Source organism: Canis lupus, chromosome 34 (genome assembly GCF_003254725.2).
Source record: "Canis lupus dingo isolate Sandy chromosome 34, ASM325472v2, whole genome shotgun sequence".
NCBI lineage: Eukaryota > Metazoa > Chordata > Mammalia > Carnivora > Canidae > Canis > Canis lupus.
Genome location: NC_064276.1, coordinates 20,995,598 through 21,011,387, shown reverse-complemented (window position 1 = coordinate 21,011,387; position 15,790 = coordinate 20,995,598). Strand labels below are relative to the sequence as shown.

Here is a 15,790-nt window from a genome sequence, read left to right as displayed (position 1 = left end):
TTAAGTGATTAAAAAGGGGGAAAGTGAATTATAATCCATGGCTCTATCACTAACTAATTTGCAACTTAGAAAACTCATTTATTTGTTTCATCATCTCTAAAATGGAGGGGATTTTCCTTAGATAGTCTCTGATTCTCCCCAGCTCTAACCTTATGATTCTATAATGTGCTAAATAAATATATGTTAAATGAATGAAGTATTTTCCCTCTGTAATTTGCTGTATGCCATGTCCTGCCACAGGGGATATACAATGTCTACTCACAATTTTCATTTATATGTCCATTAATTAATTAAACAAATATTGAACATCTATAAGCCAGTCCTTGTTCTAGAAGTGAAAATGGGAACACAAAAGTGAACTAAACAAAACTGTTGCCTTCAATCAGACTTTCATTCTAGTGGGGAAAACAGACATGAAATATTACACACAATTTGATGAAAATGGAAAAAAAAGATATTGAGAATCTCTTCAGTAATTTTTTTTATCTAAAAATCAAGGAGCTCAGGACAGTATATACACAAAGGTCCTCACTAGTTACTGATTTTATTTTATCATTTTTAGGGGCAATGCATTCTTTACTCAAGTTGAATAAGGTGTGGATTATAATAAGGGATGGGTTCACAAAAATGTCAGGCTAACCCACTTCCTCACCTTTGTGAATAGCCCTGCCATCCCTCTTCTTACCAGCAGAGACTAATTTTTATTCTTTATTCAGAAAGGAACTTCTGACCCTTGAATTTTAAAAACTTCCAACTGTTTGACCTTGAATGAGTCATTTGGACTTCAGTTTTCTGGAAAACGGAACATTGTTCTGGATAGTTTCTAAGATTAAATTCTTCTTTATGACACTATAAGTCTAGGTTCTCAAATCAATGCTTAAAAACACACTATATAGCCAAATTAATTAAAAATTAACGTGTGCTAAGATGGAACACATAAATGCTTAGGATTATTTATTTAGTGCTGTAAACATATATTGCCCCAAGCAAACATCTTACCAGAAATCACTACCACAAAAGGAAATATATCTAATATGTCTCATTAACTAGAAAACATTCTATTCCCACGACCCACAGATATCTTAAACAAGAGCTGGAGAGAAACAAAACCAAGAAATCCATTTTTTCCCAAATCAATATAACCTTTTCTCTAAGCCATTCATTTTCTAATTTTTCTTCCATTGTGGTTTTGGGGTTTTTTAATTAATTAGGTAATTTTTTTTTCCAAAAATAAGATTCTTAAGGCCTCAGGTTCCTTCCATCTGTACCAAAGGCAACTGCCCACCTGGAGTCATTTCCCAGTTTGTAATTGACAGGAACACTTTGGAAATTGTTTTCTTGACACAAAATAATAACAACAAAGAAAAACAAATTATTTAGCACCTCTCAGTTGAGACCTCCCTAAGCACTTTTCAAAGCAGACACATTGTTCCTTGTACAGATGAAAAAGCTAAAGCACAGGGCATGTTCACTGATCTACCTCCCAGTTCATGACTCTCTAGCAACATGGTGGGAAGAGTGTGATGGGGAAGAAAGAGAATAGGATCTGGAATAAAGGCCTGGGTGTCTCACTGCAGTGCTGCTGTTAGGGGAGCTATGCTTCTGGGATCTTTGACATGTTAGGGGTGGGTGGTGGCCCTGGAGAGTGGGGAGTCCCTTAATTACTCAGATCCTGTATGTCTTCATATGTCGAATGGGGAAAAAATAGTTTATTTTGCAGGGCTGCTGTCTAGTTCAAATGATATAACAAGAATGAAAGTGCTTTACAAATCATCATATTGATGTCAGTTATAATCACGTTATAGTAATGACAATCTGGGGGTCAAAAAGAAACTGGATGCAAGAGGCTGATTCCCAGGCCAGTTTAGATGCCCATGTCACTGAACCAGAGTAGGACAGTACTTTCCAAAATACATATCACCATCCTTCCCCACTTTGTCCAGTGGTGGTTATTGGATGTTGGGCCAGACTCTTCCAAGAACTTCTCTCTGTCTGCTCAAAATGTTAATTCATTATACTGAATGGGAATCACCCACTTCTCCTCACTTGCCTTGCTTTGTTGCTAGCTTTGGAAATATGGATATCAAGTTTAATTCTTTTCCACATGGCTGTCTTCCAGAGGCACCTGGGCTCCAGGTTTCTTTCCTCCATACCTTCAGCCATACCTCAAATAGTGGTCTGCAGCTTCCTAAGCATCACAGTCCAAGTCCTCCACACATGCTCACTTATCAACTGGTCTTACTTGCATCAAAGACAAACAGACTACTGATCCTCATTGTGGGGCCCTCTGTTTCAACTCCTGAACATTCACTGGATATCCATGTTGCTCTCAACTGAGAAGCTACATTGCACTAAGTATGGTGAGTTAGTTTAACTAATACAGTAATTATAGCACATGTCTACTCAGGCCTTTCTTCTCTTGAGGCTTACCACATGCCAGGTCCCTACTGCCTTTTATCTTCCACTTCTGTTCTACCATCCTAGTTCCCCCAGAACAAACTTCCGGCTTTATGCAAAATTTCCCAATATACCTCAATAACAATACTTGGAGAGTATTTGAACAAAATTCGTAGACCAACGCCAAGTTCTGTGACAAGAGTTTACCTAGTGCTGCTCTGAAGGCATTGAGATTCTTCAAATAGCTCCCTAAACAATTTTGAGACTCACACACTTCATTTTTTTTTTAAAGAAGGAATAAGACAACACTATGTAAGTAATGCCAAGATAATTACAGCTTTGTGCTTAAAAATAAGCTGGTAGATATTTTCATTCTATCCTCAGATACATTACAGTTCTCATTTCCAGAGATACTATATTCTAATAGTATTGTCTTGGGTCTTAGGGTCTGTACAGCCAGAATGCCATTATTTTGGGGAGAACTGTGTCATGGATACAGGGATAGACCAATGTGGAACCTCTTGTACACAAACCTACTTTTTCTTTCAAAATGAATGGAAGCATGAAACTTGGAGGCTCTGGGTGTGTCAACCAACATGGAAAAACTCTTGGATAAATTCAAAATATGTGGCAAAATTACCTAGAGACAAACTCCACTTTCCATTACATTTCCCCCTTGTAACTGTCTGAAAAATATAAACTCCAACGATGGCAACTAGCTTGCAAGCTCCTGAATATTCTGGCAATGGTACCTTTCTTCCCATTCATCTTACTAGCTAATTTTAAAATTCTCCCTCTCATTTTAAGTTCTGGAGTTTACCCTAACTTATAATAATTCACAGCTCATCACCTCTTGTTCTTCCTATACATCTATCCCTGACACTGAGAATCTCCTTTAGTATAAATATACTTTTCTAGTTACCCAGGGAAACAGGTTGCTCTAAAATGCAAGCCTTGCTGCAAATGATTTGGGCCAAAGACCACTGCCTGGTTATTGAAGCAGATGAGAATTTTCTACATCTCATTTCCTTATGTTTCCTTTCTTTTCCTTATAGGGTAGTGTTTCGAGGCCCACTCAACGACTCCACTGCTCATGGAAAAAAATACTTGGGGAATCTCCTATAGCTCAATCACATAAGCCTAAGTAGATGGAAAGTGTTCACAGCATGAGAGACTTTTATTTCTCCTTTAATTAAGATATGGACTTACCCATCTGCCGTGTTATGGGTTCATTCCTTGTGGCCTATACTGTCATACAACAATCCCTGATTTTGAGGAAGACGGAAGAGAGAGAGCATTGAAACACTAAAACTAACACCTTTTTGGATGAAACCATAAAAAAAAAAAAAAAAAATACCCGGCTGAGATTCAGTTGAAGGTTCCTGCTTGCAATATTTATCAAGGATTGGCTTAAGAAAACAAGATGTGCTGTAGTTATCAGCAATTTGCTTCTCCTTGAGGTCAACAGAAGGACAAGTCAGCTAACAGAGTTGATAGGAAGGCACTGGGTGTCCTGTGTTTAAGTATGTATCTGAACCATGGCCAAAAGGCCATGCTTAGTGCCACAGCAGTTAATTCAGGCATTATACAGAGTTAAGATATATTGCCAGTGACACTGAAGTTCCAGCTACACAACTTATGGCCCTGGGCACAGATGGTCTCTTACTTGAAGATCATGACATTGGGAGGTAAAGGATGACATGAGGCGGAACAGCCAACTAGTGACAAGCTCTAAGAGCAATGTATGCCTTTCTATAATGGTAATGAATCAGTATGGACTTGAGATGAGAAGGAGTCCAAATCCTGAATCCTATTAGCTATGTAACCTTGAATAACTCATTCAGCTTCTCTGACTGTTTCCTGACCTAAAAAATGAAGATATCATCACCAGATCTGTCAGTCAGACTATGACTCTGAAGAGAGCTTTAGATAAATATCAGTTCCCATCATCGCCACCCTAATGACTATCATCTCATCAGCAGAAGAAAAGGTATGCATCCCGTAGAAAACAAGTAAACATACACAAGAGGGGGAAATATCAAAGATCCACTGTAATCATTAAAATATTCAAGTTTAGGGCAGCCCCGGTGGCCCAGCGGTTTGGTGCCACCTTTGGCCCGGGGTGTGATCCTGGAGACCTGGGACTGAGTCCCGCGTTGGGCTCGCTGCATGGAGCCTGCTTCTCTCCCTCTCCCTCTGCCTGTGTCTCTGCCTCTCTCTCTCTCTCTCTCTCTCTCTCTGTCATGAATAAATAAATAATATCGTTAAAAAAATAAAATAAAATATTCAAGTTTAGAAGGCACAGGAATGTAATTCTCTCTACTTCTCCCACCCAAGAAAGGAGTCTTAAAATAATTCACTTGCTAAGCTTCAATACATTTTGGGGGAAGAAGGGTGTCCTAGTAATGGCATCTCTAGCTGTTTTAATCTAAAGTGATACTGCCTCCCTCACAATATCTTTATCTATCTATATCATCTTAGCTATATGTGTAGATCTATTGATTGATGTATCATCTGTCTAGACTGTTTCAAAGTAAGTTGCAGACACCATGAACGTCACCCTAAATACTTCAATACGTTGTTCCTATAAACAAGGATATTGCTTCGTGTAACCACAATGCCACTGCCACATTCATATTCAAACTTTTCTAAACTTGCCCCAAATATCCTGCCTTCTTCCCCAACTTTATTTCTCATTATTTGTTCCTTTCTACATTGGTGATTCACTCTAATGACTTTATTCTGTATCATGTTAAAATTTCCCTCCTCAGAAATGACATTGCTTCTGTACTATTATCTCTCTTCCAAATCTCTTATTAGCATACTTTTAAAGATGTAACTCAAAGGCTAACCATTCCATAAACATGTTTCCATTCCTGCCTGGGGATGTCTAGTCTCATTTTTCCGAATTCTCAAAGAACTTTGGCTGTACTTCGATTAAGTCACTTGTCACTTTCAGTCTTGTGTTAGGATTAAGTATCATCACTCTGTCTATATTCTCTATTAGACTATAGGCACCTTTAAAGGTAAGATCCATGTCTGCCTATCTCTATGCCTCACGCTACTTAACAGAATAGCTTGTATATTATAAGCACTTGGTGAATATTTTCCACCTAAAGTAAATTTTCCTTAAATAATTCTGGCCTCAACTCAAATTTTGTTCATTCTATCTACTCAGAAGAGAATAACCTTCTATTTTCTGTGTATCCAAAGCCGATCTCCTCCATAATTATCCAGCCTAAACTTTTGGAGGTGATGGATATGTTTATTACCTGGATTGTGGTGACAGCAATACAAATGTATACACATGTCTAAACCCACTATGTTAGGGACACTGTTTATATGCAGCTGTTTTTTGTATATCTCAATAAAGCCAGGGAAAAGTGTTTAGAAAAAAAAAAAAGTATAGAGTGGAGTCTGGATTCTAATCAAGTTCTGCAATTCATTAGCTGTTGATATTGAGCAGATTACTTAACATTTCAATGCTTCGATTTCCTAATATGGAAATAATAATAGCATTTACAGGGTTATATATTTTCTATAAGGATGAAATGAGTTAATTCCTATAAAGTACATAAAATAGTGATGCCATATCGTAAGCACTCAATAAAAGTTAATCATTATTTCACATTCTCTCTCATGGTTCATAATCCTTATTTGGCAATGATTATTTACCAACTGGTGACATATGTTCTATTTTTGCAAGGAACTTAAATTTAAATCAGGTAATATTAATGGATTTTTAATGGGCATATCTTATTTTCTTAAATAAGCATGGGATAACTTTGATTATTGAGGATATTCTATATGCCAAGAACTTGTCTAAGTGCTTTCTATAAATATTTCACTCAATACTAAAATAACAGTATGAGTTAGCGATTATTTCCATACTACAGATAAAGCGAAACAAAAACAAAGATTGAGAGAGCATAAGTAAGTTGTTCAAGTTGTCTAAGCTAGTAAGTATCATAGCTAGGATAGTTCTTGAAGGCAAAGATGAAATTTAATTTATGTTTGTTTCCCAGAAGGCTTAATGCATATTCATTAACACAATTACTATCTATGTTCAATTTTCTTTATTGCCGTGTATTTAGTTGCTACGATATTTGAGGCATATATACTTGTTATGTTAGTTTGCTTTTTATTTTTAAAATATACATATACAGTATACAGATAATATACATATACAGTAACCTTAGTTTTTGCTCTTAACACACTCTTCTAAAAAGTTTACCTAAGATTCCAATATAAAGCTTTTTACCACATCAGTAAAAAGAGCATGATAGACTTTTAGTATACTTTAATATAACTAGAGACTTCTTAAAAATATTCTCCATGCATTTGTCCTATCAATTTATGTTTAGCTTTTAGCTTTGTTGTATTTCTTTGGATTAATGCTGTTTCTATGGGAACTTACTTGTGTCGAAAGAAATTCTAGGAAACATTTGCTCCACACTTTTGACTTACCAAGGTGGGAAATGGGGCTCAGGCAGATGGGGAATATTTCAATACTGCCTAGCTAGTCAAGGGTACAGAAAGGACCAGAACCAAAATTCTTTATTCCCACTGCTGACCTGTATCTATATACAAATCAATACCATGTTTTTCATGCCCTATCCCATTCCATCTATGGCATAGCTTTGGACCAGTGCCTCAGTTCACCTGCTATTACCCATTCCCAATAGGGAGCAAGGGGAAAACATGAAGATAGTAAATGTCTAAAGAAGTAAAAGCCCTGTGTGATGTATTTGCCTCTATGCCTTTGCTCCTGCTGCCCCCCAAATGTAGTCTCTTTTCTCTACATGTCCTTAAAGTGATGCTACTCAAACTGTGGTCCATGGAAGGGTGTCTAAAAAATGTTTATCACCTCACAATGAGACAGGACAAAAACATAGCGTGAGTATTTAGGAAATGATATAACACTTTGATAGAGTAATTTATTCCTGTTAAATCTCATAATGGTAAAACTTGGCCCTCCATTTTGTATTCTTTTGATTTCAATGTCTTAAGTAAGTAATTTCAATTGTGCTCTAGACAAATATCAGTCTCCAACAGATTGAGGAGGAAATAGTTGTCATCACAGAAAATCTGGGAGGCACTGCCTTGAAACATCCACGTTCAGGTACCACCAGTTCCTTTGTAAGGGATTCCTGATGCTTCTGATAAATAGAGCTTGAACATTTTATAGTATCTCACACATCCCTCTCTTATGCCTCTTACAGCTTTCTACCAAGATTAGTAATTATTTATGTATTTTCCTTATGTCTCCTGAATAATTACAACCTCCCTGAGGACAGGTTATGTATCCATAACACCTCATAATTGGCCTAAAGTTCATAAACTCCCATTACACTAATGGACTGGATGGTATAACCATTCATAATTATTTACAGATTTGGAGAGGGAAGAAGGTTGAAAAAATACAATAGGAACATCTTTTCCTAAATTCGCGTAGGTAAAGAATTGAGAGTGCAGAAATTAGATACTACCCAATTCCATATTCTGTATATAAATATTTAGACCAGTAAGGAACCTGAACCTATACAAAAGCCCTATTTCTGCTTATGGAGAAGCTTATATGATGACAAAATTCATTTTAAAATTGAATTTGTATCTCAAGAAACTGTACAGTACCCTTGCTAAAAGTACAACAGAAATCACACTTATGGCAAGCTCACAGAGCAATATCCAGAATACTCAGTTGTGTGCAGATATATATCAATTCCAATGTGTCTAGATTCAAACCCTTGCCAGCGGAGCTGATAAGCTCCTAATTAATAACTAAGAAAAACAGAAGGCATTTACTTCAGAAGTCATCTCTAGTCCCCACTCACCAAAGTATTCATCAGCAGGTGGATTTTCCATATCATACAGCATCTTCTTGGTCAGGTGTTCAAGCTCATCTTCAGGGCGGAATGATGGGGGAACAGCTGGAGGCCCCATGGACCCTGTTTGTCCACCCTGAAAGGCAAAGAACACATAGTTCTTTAAATGCAGTCTAGACACTCAAGACAGTCAAATAGTGTTTTCATTAGAGAGGAAAAAGTATTGGACACGACTACTAAGAAATCCAGGTTTCATTATGATCAGTTTTATCAGTTCCTCAGTGTCTGACCTGGGACATACCATTTTACAGGATCCACTTGTCTTATCAAGATGAGTCCTCTACTGGGCTTTAGAAATCCATGTTTACAACAGTAGGAATTCATGTCATTCAAAAATTGCTAAGCAGTTACTATGTACCACTTGTATATTTATAAAAACAAGATAAATAAATGAGTCCCCACCCCCCAACTTTAAGGAGTTTATGGACAAATGAGAGATTCAGGCTCATTAATAATCAAGGATAAAGCAACTACAGAAAGTACATAACCATGGCACATAAGGGACCTCTCTGGTAGCCTGAAAGAAAGAATTCAAGAGAGACAGACTAGGACTTACTCAGCAAAAGGGCAGGAAACTTATGGCAGAAGTTTTTTACACTCAGGAAAGAAAAAGGCCAAACGGCATAAGGAGCTCCTGGCAGTGGAATATTTCTGCACCACGTATAAAGCTTGAGATGTGAGACAAGATGGATCTTACGGAATACAGGGGTGCAGAAAGTGAATGACCCTGTGTTCCAGGGTAGCTTCTTCCCCTAGTACTACAAATAGCCACATATCAAATGGGGAAGGTACATCAATAGTACTGCTACTCGGCTGGTGTTTAAATAGGTGGGTGAGCCAGAATTACAGCAATCTCAGAGAACCAAAGTATCAGCGAAAGATTGCTTGAGATGTTCAACCAAGAATCCGAAGTATGTAGAGAAAGAAGGAAGGCCAGATGTAAAATAGCTTTGCACTATGGAAATAAAAGGGACTCTATTATTTTATTTTCCTTTGCCTATATTGTAACTTTGGCTGTTTCCAATATCATATCCCCACATTTAATCAGAGGGTTTGTAAGAGAAAAATGTTCAAAAAGTTAAGAAAGGACATCCACAATGGCTGATGTGGAGAGCTGAGATTGTGAGAATGTTATGTACTCTTAAGCTGTCAATCAAGAGTTTTTCCTTTCATGAACAGTTTACAAGAATCAATTCAACAAAACCTGAAGCTGCATATTCATTCACCTGCTATCCTCACTCCAGAAAATGAGTTCTTGGATGTGAAAATCCTGTAAAGTATAAATCCCTGTACAAATGTTTCATTCTTACTACCCACATTTATTTCAATCACTCCAAGATGCCTATTAATTATCTGTGTGATGTCTGAGGCATAAAATGCTATCTAAACATATGTGAAGCTGTTAACTGGCACCTACTCGAACTTTTCTCTGTATTTATTTTTTTTTATTTTTTATTTTTTTTAGGTTTTAAAAAATGGATAGAAAGTTGGGAGTACAGACAAAAGAAGGCCAAAATGACAAGAATTTTTTATGTTGGTTCATAATCATACCCTGGGATTCTATTTCATTGTTGAACAACTTGGACTGGACAATGGACACAGTGAATAAACTATGGCATGTAGCTGGTGACAAATACAAAAAATAGAGAGCTGCATGCCACAATCTCTTATTCATAGTGAGATAAAGAAATTTGATGCCCAAAAAGATCAGGGCAGGGCTAGTCATGATAAGCCCAGCAAAAGAGCCCACCCTAGCTTCATTTATTCAATAAACATTAAGTGTTAAATCTTAAGGCCTCCTCTAAAGTGCAAATAACATTTGAATACTGGACGAGTGATTTGCTAGTAATATTAAACTTTCAATGGCACACATGTTATCCACTTCTAGGAAATTTTTGCAGAAATAATCATAAAATTTTATAACCAAGGCTAGTCACAGAAACTATATTTGGAAAAAGGAGGAACCAAAAGTAACAGTGTAACTATTGTTCCATGGGTAAGAGGTCACTTAACTGGACAATGCTAGAAACATACAATAGAATGTGAACACGTTTAAAGAGTATATTATAAATCTATCCGCTCAAGTATGAGAAAATGACATAGCCATGCTATTGAAGGAACAGATCTAGAGATAGAATAGGAATCTTACCTGATGGTCCCATTCATTTTTGAAAAGTAAGTACAGTTTAATTATCTACAGTTCTATATACAAGTAGGAAAAAAAAAGTCTGAGAGGATACAGACTCTCGTGTTAAAGGGGATCATCTCTGGGTTTGGAATCCTAGAGGCCTTTTAATTTCTAAGTTTGTGTTTCTTTTACAGTGTGTAATTTGACTTCTGCAATCTATGAAACACAACTTTTCAAATGCAGTGAATTCAAGTGATAAAGATTTGCTGGATGCTAGCAAAGCCCTGGAACAGGGTAACCTAAGTCAAGTGGGAGCTTTGAAAGGAGCAAAAGGCTGAAGGTGGGTCACAATTTGATGTGAGTGGGGAACAATGCAAATGGTTCTGTGTTTAGGACTAACGAAGCAAGAGAAAGGGCCAGCTAACAATTGCCATGCCATGCTGGGTGCTTAGGGCTTCTCTATGGGCCAGGGCCTCTAAGCTTGTATGAGACCACAGGCAACTCAATTCCCTTTTGGCAGAGACTGGCACCCATAAAAATGCACATTGAATTTATTTACAATTTTGGGAAGCTCATAGGCTACAAGGAACGTATCTAAAGACCCTCAGCAGGTAGGAACGTACAGGCAACAGAAACCTATGTGGGGACTTTTAGCTGGGAGGTGAGCTAATCCGATTAGAAAGTTCTCTCTGGAGCTGAGAGAGGACAGGAGAGCCATGAGACTGGAATGAGGTGGGAAGCTTATCCTAAAATATCTGTGGCCAGAGAGTGAAGGGACATACTGTGTGCCAGTGGCATTATGGTTGGAGACAGAGATTTAAATCTGGAAATGGTTTCATGTCCTTAAGTGAGCGTGTGAATTCTTTATGATTTCAGATTCCCTTCTGTAAAATGGGCTTGTCAATGCTACCTCACAGTCGCTGTGAGGATTAAAACCAGAGAGCTTGGGCGGGGTGGGGGTGGGGGGGCGCCTGGGTGGCTCAGTGGGTCTGACTCTTGATTTTGACTCAGATCAGGATCTCAGGGTTGTGAGATCAAGCCCTGCATTGGGCTCCACCCTCAGTGGAGAGTCTGCTTGAGATTCTCTCTCTGCCCCTTCTCCCATGCTCTTGCTCTGAAATATCTAAATAAATCTTTAAAAAAAATAAAAAAAAAGAAAATCAGCTTGCATCCCATGCTGTAGACAGCTTAACTACTTTCAAAGGGTAACAAAAGGACTCTCTTTGGATCTGCAACCCACCTCCGAGGGAGGGATAATCCCCGTTTACGTGACAGAATTAAAGACAAGGATGGAAAAATGACCTACCTCTTGTTTTCTAGACTTGCAATAAGGAGAGAACTTGAGCTCAAAATAGGCTGTCATCTGACTCCAATTGCCATGCATTTTTTTCCAACCAAACATTGCTTCCCATGGAGGAAGTGGAGAAATATATGAAATATTACCTGTGGTATTAGTGGCACTAGTTGTTTTAATTTAAATCAACAACTATTAAGGAAAATCTGATAATTCCCACTCCCAGTCTTAGGGTAGACTCTCGGGGAATGGACAGGACTTATCATTGTCTGGGCCTAGTATATCTGCTCCCCTTTTAATGTCAACAAAGGCAGCAAGAAGGCCACATCTGTTCTCTGCCAACAATTCAGATTCTACCCTTAGCGCTTATGTTACAAGTAGAGGTCCTACTTTCAAAGCACTTGCATTGTTAGGACTTCAAAGATTTTAAGGAAAATATATCATTCCTTTTTTTCTCTCAAAACTTCCAATTTGCTCATGATACGGTTTCTGAAAGAACTCATTTGGAAAGGTGCTTTCCTCTTCTTTTACATTCTAATCCCATATAAATGCTAAACGTGGATTCCTGGTTTCTCTCTCTTTCTCTTTTAAGATTTTATTTATTTATTCATGAGAGACAAAGAGAGAGAGGCAGAGACAAAGGCAGAGGGAGAAGCAGGCTCCTTGAAGGGAGCCCCACATGGGACTTCATCCCAGGATCCCAAGATTATGATTGAGCCTAATGCAGATGCTCAACCACTGGGCCACCCAAGGTGCTAGGATTCTCGGTTTTCCTTATAAAGAAAGACCCCAAGAGAACATCTCTTCCAGGGTTTGTGAACACAACGCCCACCACCCTGACCCTGACCCCAAACAGTGCACAAAACTTAACATCCACGGAATACATATTGGTAAAGACACAGGCTCTTTAAAGCCGGCATGTCTCCCACATGAAGGAAGATCAGTCCAGGACTTTCTTTGTGGTTCAAGTCCTGTCACTGTGTTAGGGCTTTTCTCACTGGGCTGAAGAGACCCCCTCTTCATTTCTCTTTCTCAGTGTTCAGGGCTCCACATGACCTAAGAAAAAGCAGCACCTGTCCAATTTATCTTTTAAATAAGCAGCTTCTAGCATTGCGTCTAGGTCGGTAATAGAACATGACTGAAAATTTGTGGGGTGGGGGCCTGGAAGGGATGGGTTCCCTTATTTTGTTTTTTATTTCTTCAAATGCGGAAATGTGCACAGTATCCACAGCATAGCCATGGTGGCATAATAATAATTCCTTGAATTTTTGTGATGCTTTTCCAGGGGCCTGTGTTCACAATACACAGGTAATCTCAAATGTTTATGCAACAGCCATGTGTAACAAGTAGTCCTCCTTAATAGTGAACAGGTTGAGGCCTGGAGACGGAAAGCGAGCAACCTGGTGTGGAGGACCACCCCTGAAAATCGGTGAAGCCCTGACTGCCACCGGGCTGTACTGGGTCGGGCATGGCTCAGCTATACAGCAGTGGCTCCCCTCAGTGCCGGGGTCATCTACAAGTCCTTCCACTCTATCCCTCTGTAGGAACTTGGGTTTTTTTGTTTTTTTGTTTTTTTCCAGAGTAGAGGTTTACTGCTAAATAGTGAAATGAGAGTCCTGCCAAGCAAATATAAACAAAGCATCCAGCCTCTTCTAAGAAAAAGACCGTCCAAAAGTATCAATATTAATCACTAATATGTATGTTCTTTGAAATGCCTGAAATCCTTAGAAGAGGCAAAAAAATATTGTATATCCTACAGATGGGTTACTGAGAACTGAATTTCAGAAGACTGCTGCAAAATTCTCTTAAACATACCTTTCCTAAGAAATTGCCAAGTTCTGAGCACTATCATTATAAACTCAAATTATTCATTATTCCCACCTCTGACAACTCGGAAGTCAGAGATGTGAAAATAGAAAAGCACAATCAAGTGTAAATACTAAAACACAGAGATGAATTCAGTGATCTGAGGTGAGAGAAGGCTACCAGTAAGGATATTACCTCTTAGTTTGATCTTGAAGGATAAATTGGATTTCAACAAATGAGAGAGAGAGAGAGAGAGAGAGAAAAGACAAGACATTCCCAGAATAGAATGTATAAAAGAATATGCATATTAGGAAAAAAAATGTTAAGAAATAGAGGAGGAACAGAACCAGATGAGGCTAGAGAAATGACCTGTAGTCAATGGCAAGACTATTACAGGCAATACAGAATCATCCAGAGAGTTAAAACTGGGTGTTCAACATCTTTAAACACCACGTCTAAGGGTGCCTTAAAAAATGCAAGCAGACAGCATGGTATTTCTGAGGAATTTAATGGCTAAAATGCTTAAGGACTCTGATACTGACTAAGTGAGGCAGAGACCACTCACTGCTCACCAAAATTGACTTCCTCTTTCTGAGCACACAGCTGGGCTCCATCTTCCACTCTTCCCTGCAGTTAGATGTGACCATTGGAAGCCCAAGAAAGGAGGAGCACACTCTGTGGAGAGCTGTCCACTGACTAGGCTGGCCTATCTCAGATTGCTATAGAAGGGAGACTGGGAAGAAACATGCTCAAAGGCTAATGGTTGAAAGCGATGGGGGAGTAGTTTATATTCTTTCTATTTTCCCATATTTCCCTCTTTTTTTATAGTACATTCTTTTTTTCCTCTTGACACCAAAGTGTCAGAAAATGGAAAATGTCCAAGCATCTGCCACTGGTTCCTCTCTGTCATGGTTCTCTTCTTGCTAGTGGCCCAGCTGATATTATTCCAGAGAAGGCTTATTGTGACTACTGTAGCCAAATTGGGATCTAGGTCCCTGATAAAAATTACAGATGAGACTGTGCAAAAATCAGGGCTGTTTCTGCAAACAGAGTATGGACAGAGTCCTTAGTGAGCAAGGTAACTGCCAGATTAAGAATAGCACAAATAAGGACTTTTATCATCATATTTATATAACACTTGACAGTATTTGAAGGGTTTTATATATTCTTACATAGGAACCCAGAAGCACAGAGGGGTCTGTTTATCTCTCTAATCTGTGTTCTGCCTTTAACTGGTCCAGTAATTTTGATCAAATCATTTCTATTCCCTGAGCCTTCAGTAGCATTCTGTGCAAAATGATGTTTACAAAGATTCCTTTGATTTTACCCTATCTTATTTTTGTGCCCATAATATGCAGGGCACATATCATTACAGATATTTATAGGGAAATCACAGATAATTCATATTTTCGGGTACTTTGTAGTCTATAAAAACAGACACACACTGAGTAAGTGGAAACATCATCATTAAAGAGATTTCCATTTACAGGAGGATTTGAACTACTTGTCAGCATCCCCTGAAACAATCTAGAACTTCATTCAGCATTCTGAATCTGAGTAAGCAGCTGGCAGGTCACAGGGTTTCTGCAGCCTACTGAACTTTCACTACATGTGGGGCATGAAAATCAAGAACAAACAAAGGTTAAACACGCTATCTGACCACCACCCCTCCTTGGGTGGAGAAGGAATTTTCCTATCCCTCCTAAATACAAAAGGAAGCACAGCAAATAGCCTGCATGGGGGTGCAAACAGTGAAGATCCCAAGGAGAACACCTACCACCTTGAATCTCTGTTACCACCAATTTAAGCACTTAAATATAGGTATTAAAGGAACCATTTTACAAGATGGCCATCCACATGTCAGCCTCTTAAGTTACTCTGATAGTGAGCTCAGTGTGGGTCACTTTTCTCCTGTGAGTCCTTACCCACCATTCCCTTCCTAGTTACAAAGAGCTAGAGAACTTGAACTTAGTACAGATCTGAACTTTACCAGAAAAGCACCGCCCAGGCAGATAAACACCGGGAAAAGACAGCCAAGACATTCAGAGAGATTACATGATAATGAATACTCTATCACTCGGGACCAGAGCTGTTCACTTTTCTTGTCCATTTGTAATGATGTACAAGAGGTTCCTTCTCTCAGAGGGAAAATAACTTCAATTATGTGTTCTTGAAAAAAGAAACATTGAAATTATCTTCTTTCAAAAGGTAGAATTAGCCCCATTTTGGAGCTGAAAGCCTGCCAGAAAAAAAAAATATATTTCTGATATTTTCCTTCTC

The 15,790-nt window shown here is 38.5% G+C and overlaps 1 protein-coding gene across 18 annotated transcripts in view; it reads right to left on the bottom strand.

Moving 5' to 3' along the window:
* The window catches only part of LOC112645817 (LIM domain containing preferred translocation partner in lipoma), a 670,895-nt gene that overhangs the window by 159,719 nt on the left and 495,386 nt on the right, over positions 1 to 15,790 (bottom strand). For all 18 annotated transcript variants that reach the window (XM_035710426.2, XM_049105701.1, XM_049105702.1 and 15 more), the window contains one exon: positions 8,232 to 8,358. In XM_035710426.2, coding sequence (XP_035566319.1) covers positions 8,232 to 8,358 — 127 coding nt within the window. The remainder of the gene's footprint in view (positions 1 to 8,231; positions 8,359 to 15,790) is intronic.